This window comes from Meles meles, chromosome 10 (genome assembly GCF_922984935.1).
Source record: "Meles meles chromosome 10, mMelMel3.1 paternal haplotype, whole genome shotgun sequence".
Taxonomy (NCBI): domain Eukaryota; kingdom Metazoa; phylum Chordata; class Mammalia; order Carnivora; family Mustelidae; genus Meles; species Meles meles.
The window spans coordinates 45901119-45913173 of NC_060075.1; the positions used below are offsets into that span (position 1 = coordinate 45901119).

Below are 12055 nucleotides of genomic sequence, written 5' to 3' on the forward strand. Positions count from 1 at the left end.
GGAAGGTGAGGAGAAAGAAATGGTGCAGAAATTTATTTGAAGAGATAATGGCTGAAAATTTTCCAGATTTTATAAAGGAACATATATTTGCAGATGCAAGAAGTTCGTCAAACTTCAGATAAGATAAACTTGAAGAAAGCCATGCACTGACTCATCATAAAGAACAGAAACTAAAAGCAAAAAATCTTGAAAAGGCCAGATGAAAATAACACATAAGGAATCAGTAATTCAAACGAAGGAAGCTTTCTCATCAGAAACCATGAAGGCAAAGCAAAAAAAAAAAAAAAATGGAAAAGGAAATAGTGGAATAACATTTTAAAATGTTGTAAGAAAAATAACTGTCTATGCAGATTTCCATGCCCACTAAAAGATTCACTCAGGAATTTGGTTCTGAGATCAGTTCCCGTATATATATATTTTAAAGATTTTATTTATTTATTTGACAGATCACAAGTAGGCAGAGAGGCAGGCAGAGAGAGAGGGGGAAGCAGGCTTCCTGCTGAGCAGAGAGCCCGATGCGGGACTCGATCCCAGGACCCTGAGATCATGACCTGAGCTGAAGGCAGTGGCTTAACCCACTGAGCCACCCAGGCGCCCCCAGTTCCCGTATATTAAAATATGTTTGTTTTTTCACCAAATGCCCCTATCATGTTCTGATTACAGTTCTCTGTACAAACAATTCCAGAAAAATAAGGACTCAACTTTTCACTTTAAGGAACTTACTGTAAAGTCTGGGGAAATGTGGAAATGTGAGCAATTAAGTGCCATGTAGAGTTTGGAATTAAGGTTGGAGTCCATAGAGGGGACTCTGGACACAAAGGACAACATAGTTGTCTCTCTATTCAGGCAAAAAGAGGGAACCAGGTATAGTTTTAACAGGAGATTATGCTGAATATTCAAAGATATGTCTCAATGCTGGACACCTATTGTTTTTCTTAAATCATATTAACTACAGACTTGTAAAATAGTCCCTAATATCTTAAGATTTAAAAAAGAAAAACACAGATATCCTGTGACTCTGGTACATTGTCATCAACAAATAGGCAATTATTGAAGGATAAAAGAAATAAAAAAAAAAGTGTAGGTATAATTTAAGAATTGTTGTTATTCACTTCCATTTTCTTGATGAAGCACTGACTGAGTTCTTGGAATACTGAAAGGGAAAAGTCTTCAGTGTGATTCTAATAAGAAATCATCTTCAATGTGGAGGGCTCTTCTTTTACTTAATGTGGGGCAGATTCAGAAGGGCACATCCCATACTAAACTTCTGGTCTACTAGTGTTTTAAAATCAGATTACTAGAGACTAAGTTTGGGTAAAAACAGGTGCCATAAGTTTGGGTAAAGAAAGGCGGCATCCATATTTTGCCTTCTGCTTATATTCTCTCAATTTTCAAAAAAAGCAATTTGACGTCATTTTTAGTAACCCATGATCCCTCAAATTATGGCTGCTCTTCATTTTTTCAATTACAATTTGGAATTAAATTTGCAACCCACCAACCCACATAAAACACTTTGAAGCTTTTCTTCTCAAAGAGAAACTACTTTCTATCTTTAAATTCTGCACAATTGTCCCATTTTATTTGACTAGTGTTGTACTACAGAAACGGATGACTTTCTTAACAAAGAAAAAACAGTTTAATAGACCAGCTTTTCATGTCATTAGGAAGTCTTCTGATCTTTTTTTTTTTTCCTCCACAGAATTATTTCCTTTTGAAGACAAAATAACTCTGGTCTTGCAGACAAAACCCCACATATACGGTAATATCTGTTAAACAAAATCTAGTGGGACACTTTTCTGAGAAATGTTTATCTGTGGACAAAAAAAATATATTTTCTTAGGCAAATCTATACAGCCTATGCATATGCTGTGGTTCAAAGCAGTCTTTAAGGTTTTATCTTTTTGTCTCCATCATGCAACCTGGGTCTTCACTCATGCATAACAAAACCAAGGAAAATACGTGACTTGAGTTCCCAATATTGTTTCTCAAGTCAGTCTTCTCTATTCAAAGCTCTGGCTTTGAATACAGAGATGGCAACTGGATAGAATGAAATTAATACAGGGAAGCGACCTTTGTCCTTTTATATAGAAGAGGTTAAGCTGTTCCCTTTCCAATTTCTAAATTTGAAAATAAACAGATAGTATGGTTTTACTTTTTCCTTCTTTTTCATTGAAACAAAATGGCTCCAACTCTGAATTGGGTTTCAGAATTAAAGAGATTGCTGTTTTTAACTTCCTACAAATATTTATTGCAATAATCTCCTCTGTTTTTCAAATACGGGCCTGTGTTCTCCTGAATATAGTCAACTTGAATACAGGCAACTTTCAAGGAAAGAGAATTTAAGATGCTAGGACTTGATGATAGAACAGAAAGATGCCCCAGAAAATCATTCAGAGGCTGCAAAGGGGTTCTAGCCATCATTCCTGTCAGTGGGACAAGTAGTAGTAAGCTAAGATTTTTTAGGATGCTAGGTTCTTGAGGATTCCTATGTGGTGGAAGCCATTTTCTTGTATGAAAGCAACTCGGAGCCTGTATCTGACTGTAAGAGTCCTGCATGATTACCATAGTACAGTGCTTTTCAAACTTTTCTATAGTAAGGAGATGATTTTTTTTTTTTTAAGAAAAATCTCTGCTGAAGCCCACTATGTAATGTAGTCAGGAGCAGGGCTATTCTGGTTGATTTGGACCCATCAGTGGGCTCCCCATAAACCCCAAATCTTGGCAAAGCCATAAAAGGGAACCACTGGCAAAGCAGGGAATCATAGAGTCAACTCAGTCTCCTATTAGTTTCCAGAACTTAGACAATTTACAATCTTTTTGAGCATGTGTGTGTGTGTGTGTATTCATTCTTGCCTTTCAGGATGGTTGTGAAGAAAAGTGGTAATGCACATACAATGTCTAGCCCAATACCTTGCATGGAAGTAGGTATTAAGGAGTTTCCTCTCTTCTTGTTATTATTGTTATCAGAATCTTAATCATACTGAGCCATACTCAGTATGGAATCCTACTGAACCATATTCCAGGCTCGTTCTAAAGGGCTATATATGTATTCACTCTGATAATGTATGTATGGTGACACTGAGGCTTGGGGATTAAGAAGTTTACCCAACACAGATAATAAGTAGTAGAGTTGGATTTAAGCTTCAGACCCTGGATTTAACTCCGAGCTTGAGCTCCTACCCCCAGCATGCAGTTGCTTCTTAATAAAGCACAAGACTCAGTGTGTGCTTGTGAGTTCAGCCTCTCTGTATCTTAGCTTCCTCGTCGTTCAGATGGGGAATACTTCCTTTAGCACTGTGAGACTCAAATGAGATAAAGTTCGTCTCAGGCAAAGACTCCTATTTTTGTGTAAACAAATGGTGACCTGCATGGTCTGTCCATCCGTTTTATCCAGTTTGATCATATAAACTGGTAACAACCAAATCTTCATTTCCATCTGGTTGTGCGGAAGCAACTCAGGTAAAAAACACCTCTGAACTTCATCAAAATACATCTGGACTTCTAAGTGGAATCTTATTTAGCTTTAAGCTAGGTTCTCAGAAGAGAAATTTTCTGAGCGTAGGGGTGCCTGGGGGGCTCAGTTGGTCGAGTGGTTGAGCATTGGACTCTTGGTTTCAGCTCAGGTTGCATCTTCCTCTGGGGGTTGTGGAATCAAGCCCTGCATTGGGCTTCACACTCAGCGGGGAGTCTGCTTCTCCCTCTCCCTTGCCCTTCCTCTTTTTCTCTCTCTCGGATGAATAAATAAATCTTAAAAAAAAATTTTTTTTCCAAGCCTAGTGATCAGTTTTGCTGTGAACCCACATTTGAGAACAAGAGATTATAAGGTAAGTGCTTGGTATGGGACATTGTTTGTGTATCGCCCTGAATAAAGAGATAGGCCAGCAAGGGATGCCTGAAGGTTCAAGGTGGAAGGCATTTACTTTGGTCCAACATTCGTTCCATAACCGTAATGTTTTATTATATTTTAGTTTGAGTACATTGATATTGGAGTGAAACACTATAGCTGCTATAAATAGTATGATATACACATGAATTTTAGAAGCTTATTTATGGAAAAGGTGGAAGCATGCAAGGGGAGATCATAAGGTCAGAGTATTTGTGTTACCTAAATGCGTGTTGTAGATTATGTCCTTGAGAAACTTGCTTCATATCCCCATGTACTATAAATAATACCCAAAACACCCGGTTTTACATTTATATTTAATATTTACGCCATAAAGGAAATTTGTCTAATTGTTCACCTTTCTAGAATGTTTGTGCTGTGTCCTGCGGTGGAAGAACTATATACATTTAGAAGACTACTTACATTTCCATGATTTTTGTAATGGGCTATTTTATACAGATATTTTCCTCCAAGAGAAGGAAGGTGTTAAATAGAAGAAACAAATAATCCTTACCCTGACCTACTGAATCAAATACGTGTATTTAATCTGGTTTGTCAAATTTGGAATAGGACTTCTGGGAAAGGAAGGAAAACAGAACAAAGTCATCTGTTTACCACTTCTTTATACATAAAGATGAAATGTAAGAACTGATGAGCAAGGTAGAAGTCAATGCTGAAAAAACAGAAATGAAGTCCACACATCATTTTTTCTTTCTCTTTTCTCCCAATTTCATAATTCAATGGTTGTCAATGAATCATGAAAGACTTCTTTAGCTAAGAGGGGTGGTATAGAAAGAAAAATGGGAAATAAGAGAGTCCTTAGAAAACAAGAGGAACTGTTGAATTGTAAGGTAGGCTTTTCATCCAGAGCAACAATTTTAACTGCATATTAGAATAATTTGGGGAGCTGTTAGAATTTGTGGGTAGCTGGATCCCATCCCTGGGGATTCTTGTTTAATTGATCTGGGGTGGGGTTTCAATGTCAGTATTTTTAAAATCTCCCCAGGGAGTCTAAAGGGTATTCAAGATAGAGAACCCCTGGGGACACTAGCAATTACTTCATAGATCACCGGGTGGCCTGGGCTTCTAGAGGTTTCATGGTTATGGGAAGAAGGACATGAACTACAGAAGATGGTATTTGGAAGTAGTGTTGGCGATCGGGTCATGATGGACTGAAGATAGCAAAAGTTCTGGGTGGGATGGGCAGCTCTCTACATCTTAGTTCCCCTTTGGTACTCTTTGTTGGAGAATTTGGAGAATAAACAAGGAAATGCCATGAGATGCTTAGTGTTCCTTAGAGATTCCAGATGCTACCCTTCATCTGAAGGCAATGGGTCTTTTTTTCCTCCCCCTTCACACCTGAAGTCATGATGGCAAACTTTTCAAAGTCTACATTGGAAAAATGGAGATAAACAAGGATGCCTAGTGTCTGACCCAGGGAAAGAGTAAAAAGTTTAAAAAGTTTAGAAAGGGAAAAAATTGGGGGGGTACCATATACATACGTAATGTACATATGCACATATATATGCAGTATATCAGGAGCCAAGTTGGGGATGGAAGCTGAACCATGATGCAGGAGCAAAAGAGGGATGTGGTCCAGGGAAATGAGGCAGCAGGATGCAGGAGGGGGCATAGAGCTTGTTTGGGGGCAAGACTGCTCTGGGTAGGATGATCCTGGGACTTCTCTCTAGTTCTCTAGGATAGCCTAAAAGGACTCCCTGGCTACTCATCCTAGGCCAGGGTAATATGACCCAAGTGATGACCAAGGGAGACCACTTTGTCAGAGGCCAGTTTAGCTCAGAGAGAAAGAAGCTAGAGGCAATTAGAAGGCCCTTCAGTTGGGTGTTCACCAAGTAGTGGGTTCTGAGGGGGCTTGTGGGAATGACACTGTAGCCATACCCTCAGCGTTGATGTAATCATTGATCCTGAGGGAAAAGGATGAAGGAGGACTAGGAGACAACATGAATTTGTGGTTCTGAGTCTACACGTCAAGGAGAACAATAATGCCGTGGACAGAAAGTATCAGGAAGATGAACTGATTCTGGGAAATGACAGGATCAGGTTGGAGGCTGAGTGAAACAGACAGGCAAGTCTTCCAAGTGAAAATATGTTATAGAGAGTAGAGAGTGCTGGGCAGGAATTCTGGAGAGGGCAGGAACTGGAGACGGGTGCCTGTAGATTGCACATATTGGGGAAATTGGTGTGGAGAGAGAAAGAGAAGAGAATTAAGGATGGAAGGGGAATTTCCCAGTCTGAGAAAGGGCAGTCAACAGAGCAAACTGGAATAGTCCAGAGGGTAGGAGGGTTCCACTGAAGATAAAGGGTTTCCAAAAAGCAAGGGGGATGAAGAATGAGACGGGCTAGGAGACCCAATCTGGTAGTGGCTAGTTTCCAAAGAAATAGCTTCTGAGTTTCCTTGCTAGGAAGTGACCTCCACTGGCCCATCTCCTACACGTTATAACTTCTCTCCAGGGATTACTTTTTCCATGAAGTTCTTCTGACTGTTCTATTCTTCATTCATTCCCCATTTCTTAGAACTCCTCCAGGGCTTCAAGACTGCCAGTGCATCCCACGTTTCAGTGGGGTGGGGGGGTTCCCAAGCCTCCCCAGCTGCATGGAAGCAACTCGACACTTTGCTTCTTACCACAGGGATTACACCAACAGCCTCGTGTCCCTGGGAGCGCTGCCTAGCTGCAGGTCCCCAACGGCATGCTCCCCACAGGCAGTCAGTGGGATTTTTATGTAAACCAGACTATCTGACAATCCTGCTTAAAGCCTGTAATGGCTTCCACAAGGAAGAAGGATCCTGGCTTTCAGACCCCGGCATACAGTCAGCCTATGGACATCCTCGCCCTCCACGCTCCCATCACTCATGCGCTCAGCAACTTCGGCTTCTTCTGCCTCAGGGCCTTTAAACGTTCCATTCCTTCTGCTTTCAAGGTTCTTCCCTCAGAATTTCACATGGCTTCCTCTTCCTCACCATCCAGGTTTTAGCCAAATAGCCTCCTTTCAGCAAGGCCCTGCCCATCACCCTCAGGAATTCTGTACGCTTCTCTTCCACACCACCCCCTACAGTGTTCCCACGCTGTCTTCTCCATGGCAATTGTCAATGTTGAAGTTATCTTGTTGGTTTTTCTTCTTTTCTCCGCTCTCCATCCAGCTCTTTATGAGTCGAATGTCTGTCTTGTTTACAACTGTCTCCAGCATTGGAGGATCTCCTGGGTCATGTTGGGAACTTCACCAATGCTTCCAGGGACCGACCGCCTCAGGCCATTGGACAGGCTGGCCCTTCTGAGACCTGGATTTTCTTTCCCTCTTCTGTTGGCCCTCAACCAGGCCCTCCTGACAGCTTGATCTCAGTCAGATTTCCTGCTATATTCTCTTTCATAAAACCCTGTGATTTCCCTCAAATCTCTTTCACAGTTTTCAAATCCATATGTCTTTATGTGTCCACATTCTATCTTACCCAGTAGACTCTATGTTTCTGCAGGGCAAAGACTGTCTATCATTTGTATCTAGAGATTTGTATACATATTTTGGCCCCCAGGTATTCCCTGTGCCAGGCACATAGTAGGTGCTCACTTATTCTGTATTGAATAAATATTGAAATATTGAGTTTCTCCTGGGTTGAAACACAGAGTAGAATATTTTTAAAAATAGCTGAAGCAGGTTGACAGACACTTCTGGGGGGCAATTTAGATTTCCTTGTCTGGCTGGAATGTGCTCTTACACTTTGTAGGAAGGTCATCAAAACCACTCTGATCTAGAGGAAGACATTTGTACCCTTATCCCCAATAGGACAATTTGACAAGGGGGCTGGGCCTGACTCTGCCCCAGCTGGAGGAGACATCCGGGTGCTGCTCTCCAAGGTGGGTGAAGAGAAGGCAGGTAAATGGGTCACCCTTGAGCTAAGAGCCTGCTGGCCATCTTGGGAAGGAAAGGCAACCCGGGTGGCCATGGCTGGGTGGACTTTAGCACATGAAGTCTGGCCATTCTTTTCTTCTGTCCAGTTACAGTCATGCAGGTTTGGATAGTGTTCAGTTTGTTCCTCTGTGAGAAGCTCAACGTGCTAAATGGAAGATAAGAACAAAAAGAGTGTGCAACTTACCATATTTGCACCAAACAGATAAGCCAGACTCGTGGGAAAGATGCCCCTGGGTGGGGAATTCTCTGGAGTGGGCTCTGTGAGCTGGCAGCAAATTCTGGCAGTGGCTAAGCCATACTAACTCAAAAGTTGTGTTTCTTATTCTCAATGGGAAAATGGCCAATAATAATTATTATTAATATGTATTGCTTCTTTACAGGGCAGGAGGAAAGATTGGCATAGCAATTAGACGACCTGAGTTCTAATCCTCAACTGCCATCAACTAACCATGTGGCCTTGAGCAAAGGCTTCACTTTCTTTATACTTAAAATGAAGGTATTGGCACATAATCCTAGAATCTGAAAGGATCGCACGATCAGGTTTCTGATCTAATGCATCCCTCCGGCGGTCTGCAGGATGGAGTCAGGTGTCACCCTCCACTGCCCCGTACCAAGAGAATCTCCTCTTTGATCTGCTGAGCCCGGTCTCCGAACTGAAACGCCAGCTCTTCCACCTGCTGCTGAAGGGCCCAGCGGAGAGTCTGCAGCTGTTCGGCCTCCTGCCTGCAGTTAAAGAACAGAGATTGACCCCCTTTCCCATCATCTCCAGGCTCCAAGCTCAGTCCACCATCGTCCCTCTCAAAAGGTAGGTCACTCCTCTGACATCTCTTACAAGCGACCGTCACCTTCTTTATTTGTATCAGATATGGTATATCACCAGGGCAGGTGTTCTTTCTTTTTTAAACAACTCTATTGCAGAATAATTTATATACCCAGAGTTTACCTATTTTAACAGTCCAGTGCAATGATTTTTTTTTTAAACAGGAACACTGAGTCATCCCATCTTTTTTTTTTTTAAGATTTTTTATTTATTTATTTATTTGACAGAGAGAGAGAGAGATCACAAGTAGGAAGAGAGGCAGGCAGAGAGAGAGGAGGAAGCAGGCTCCCCACTGAGCAGAGAGCCCGATGCGGGGCTCGATCCCAGGACCCTGAGATCATGACCTGAGCCGAAGGCAGCGGCTTAATCCACTGAGCCACCAGGTGCCCCCAGCAATGATTTTTAATAAATTTGCCAAGTTGCATCACTCACCGCTGGTCAGTTTGGGATAGCTTCCATCTGCCCAATAAAAACTCGCATGCCCCTTTATGGTTAATCCCTATTTCCACCCCTCAGGCAACAGCTAATCTACTTTTGGGACATAGCTTTCAGCTATGTGAAAATAATGCAGATTTCCAAAACTCTAATAACCTCCAACACTTACATTTGCATAAGCCCCATTCACATCAATGGAAGATATCCTGCTGGCTATCCCCCATCTTCTCAGCTGACTGCCCATCTTCTGACCTCAAATAGCCTTGGCCTTAAAGAGTAAGTGTTGCTATCTCACAAATAGCTCTCACAGATCCCTACTGCGAAGCAAAAACAAGAACAGGAAAGCCAAGGAAAGGGACCCATTTCTCATTAGCCCCGCTCCCGGATACTCATCTGTCCTGCCCTGATTACATTTCCTTGCTTCAGGTGTGTGGGCTCTACTTACTTTTATGACTCTCTTCGATAATTACCTTTCCTCCTCTGACATGTCCCGGCAAAAGAATGCCTGCTGTCCTGTAAGGTGCTGTTCAATTTCCTCCAAATGCTCCTGGAAACTCTGGCACACCATCTTCATCACTTCCATCTCCTGGACTGTGCACTGAGAACAATTAGAAAGAGCTGAAAAGGAAGTCCTTTCGAATTCACAGCAAGAGCTCACGATGGTGGAGCCTGCCTGCCCCCCCAGGGCTCCCTTGTCTGCAGTGAAGCCCCATCACTAAGGCAAGGGAAAGAATAGATGGAAAGCCCAGCCTCTGGCTTCTCAGCGTGAGCAAAGGCAATATTTGCCTGGGACAGAAGGGCAGCAGTTGGTTGTTGATTGGCTCTTGGAGACATTATGTCCCAGAGACAGGACGGCTGTCTGAAGAACTAGGTGATATCAGGGTACAAGGACACAGATAAGGAAATCAGGGAGAAAGTGTCGGAGAGATGGCTTGTGCTTAGGAAAGCTGAGTCCTGTTAAATCTTGTTTAACACGGGCATTGAATATTGCGTCACTCTGGATCTCAATAACATTGAACACATCTGTCCCAATGCTATGTGTTTGATTAAAGTCTGCTTAGACTAATATATATATATGTATTTATCAGTCTTATCCCTGCTTAACCACAGTCCCTGATGGTGAAATCTGCAGGATCAGCTCCATGTGGCTAACAAGCTCACCCAGAGTAAGGGAGGCATCAGTTAGGCATCCTACTCTCTTCGTGAATTAGAATCTAGAATTAAACTCTGTCTATGCTCCCCATGCTCCCCATCCTGCTCCTTATTGTTCCTGATGTGAATGGTTCTTTATTTTTATTTTTAAATTAACATAAAATGTATTATTTGTTTCAGGGGTACAGATCTGTGATCTATCAGCCTTACACAATTCACAGCACTCACCATAACACATACCCTCCCCAATGTCCATCACTCAGCCGCCCATCCCTCTCACCCCCCTCCCCTCCAGCAACCCTCAGTTTGTTTCCTGAGACTAAAGGTCTCTTAAGGTTTTTTCTCCTTCTCTGGTTTCGTCTTGTTTCATTTTTCCCTCCCTTCCCCTATGATCTTGTTTCCCATATTCCTCATATCATCTGATCATCTGATAATTGTCTTTCTCTGATTGACTTATTTTGCTTAGCATAATACCCTCTAGTTCCATCCACATCTTTGCGAATTTCAGTTTTTTATCTGATGGCTGCATAGTATTCCATTGTATATATACACCACATTTTCTTTATCCATTCATCTGTGAATCATTCTTTAAATTGTTCTTAAATTTCTCTGTGTGACTCTGCTTCTGCCATGGTGTCCTAATTTATATATCTTCCTGAAGCCCCTAAGTCCAGTCCATTTGTTGAGAACCTGATGATTTGCTCAGTTCTTACTAGCTATCCACCTTCTTTTCCAGCCCAGGTTGGATCATGCTTTGAACAGATACATAAAGATGACTGGGTGGCTCAGTTGCTTAACCATCTGATCCCAGGAGCCTGAGATCCCAGAAACCTGAGATCAAGTCCCATATGAGGGTCTCTGTTCTGCAGGGAGTCTGTTTCTCTCTGCCCCTCCCCCCATTCTCTCGCTCTGTCAAATAAATAAATAAATAAATAAATAAATATAGATGCATGATCCAGAACCCCAACATCTCCACCCATCTGACTTTAAGCGACGTTAATGCTTGTTAGACCCTAATGCTTTCTCTACCATGCGTATGGGTTTGGCTGCCCTCCCCACTGCCCAGAGTAGCATAGCAGAGGCTGTTAGTCACTGTCTTTTTCCCTTTTATTCATATAAAGAGACTTCTAATATCTTAGGGTAACAATGTGTCTAACAAATGACATTTCCCAGCACCCCTGCAGTAGGATGGCAATGAGATCAAAGTGGAAAGCATGGGGTGGGGCTTCTGGAAAGTTCTTTAAAGGAAACTAGTTTTCATGGCAGCTGTCTTTCAACCTCATCTTCTTCTTCCTTCCATGGAGACCAGTCTTACACCTGTGTTAATTCCTCTTAGCCCTGTTTTAAGGAAGTCCCAGATTTCTTACTTTTCTCCCCCAAACCCCATGGCCAAGATCCTTTGAATTGTCATAATGGAAATACTTTCCTACAAGTGATGTTCTTATACTGAAAACTCCTCTTCATTTTGCTCTGAGAGTTTGGTTTGATTTTGTCCCCTAATTTTTATGTATGAATAACATATTTTACACAGCAAAACTCTCTAATTACTTTTGCTTCAGTGTCAGCGCATTTGAACCAGTTAGAGGAGTATTTGAAGTGTTATTGATGTTGGCAAGCATGCTTGAAAGGTGACTACAATTATGGCTCTTGAAACCAGAAAAGATCTTTGAGACCATGAAGGGCTCTTTTTATAGAGAGGTGTTCTGACAGAATGGCAAACTGACTTGTCCAAGCTCCAAAAGGACAGATTTCAAGCCTGAGTCATATCTTTTCTTCTCAAGATCTAAGTGAGTCACAGTAGTGTGCCTGGACACGGGGACAAGCTATTTGTCGCTTAGGAC

General features: G+C 42.0%; 1 protein-coding gene across 3 annotated transcripts in view; it reads right to left on the minus strand.

The window, feature by feature from the left end:
- Positions 1–3832: 3832 nt before the first annotated feature.
- Positions 3833–12055, minus strand: part of ITPRID1 (ITPR interacting domain containing 1) — a 106470-nt gene continuing 98247 nt past the window's right edge. For all 3 annotated transcript variants that reach the window (XM_046021043.1, XM_046021044.1, XM_046021045.1), the window contains 3 exons: positions 9533–9660; positions 8419–8530; positions 3833–7952 (listed from right to left, as the gene is read on the minus strand). In XM_046021043.1, the coding sequence (XP_045876999.1) occupies positions 7647–7952; positions 8419–8530; positions 9533–9660 (546 nt within the window). In that variant the 3' untranslated portion in view covers positions 3833–7646. The remainder of the gene's footprint in view (positions 7953–8418; positions 8531–9532; positions 9661–12055) is intronic.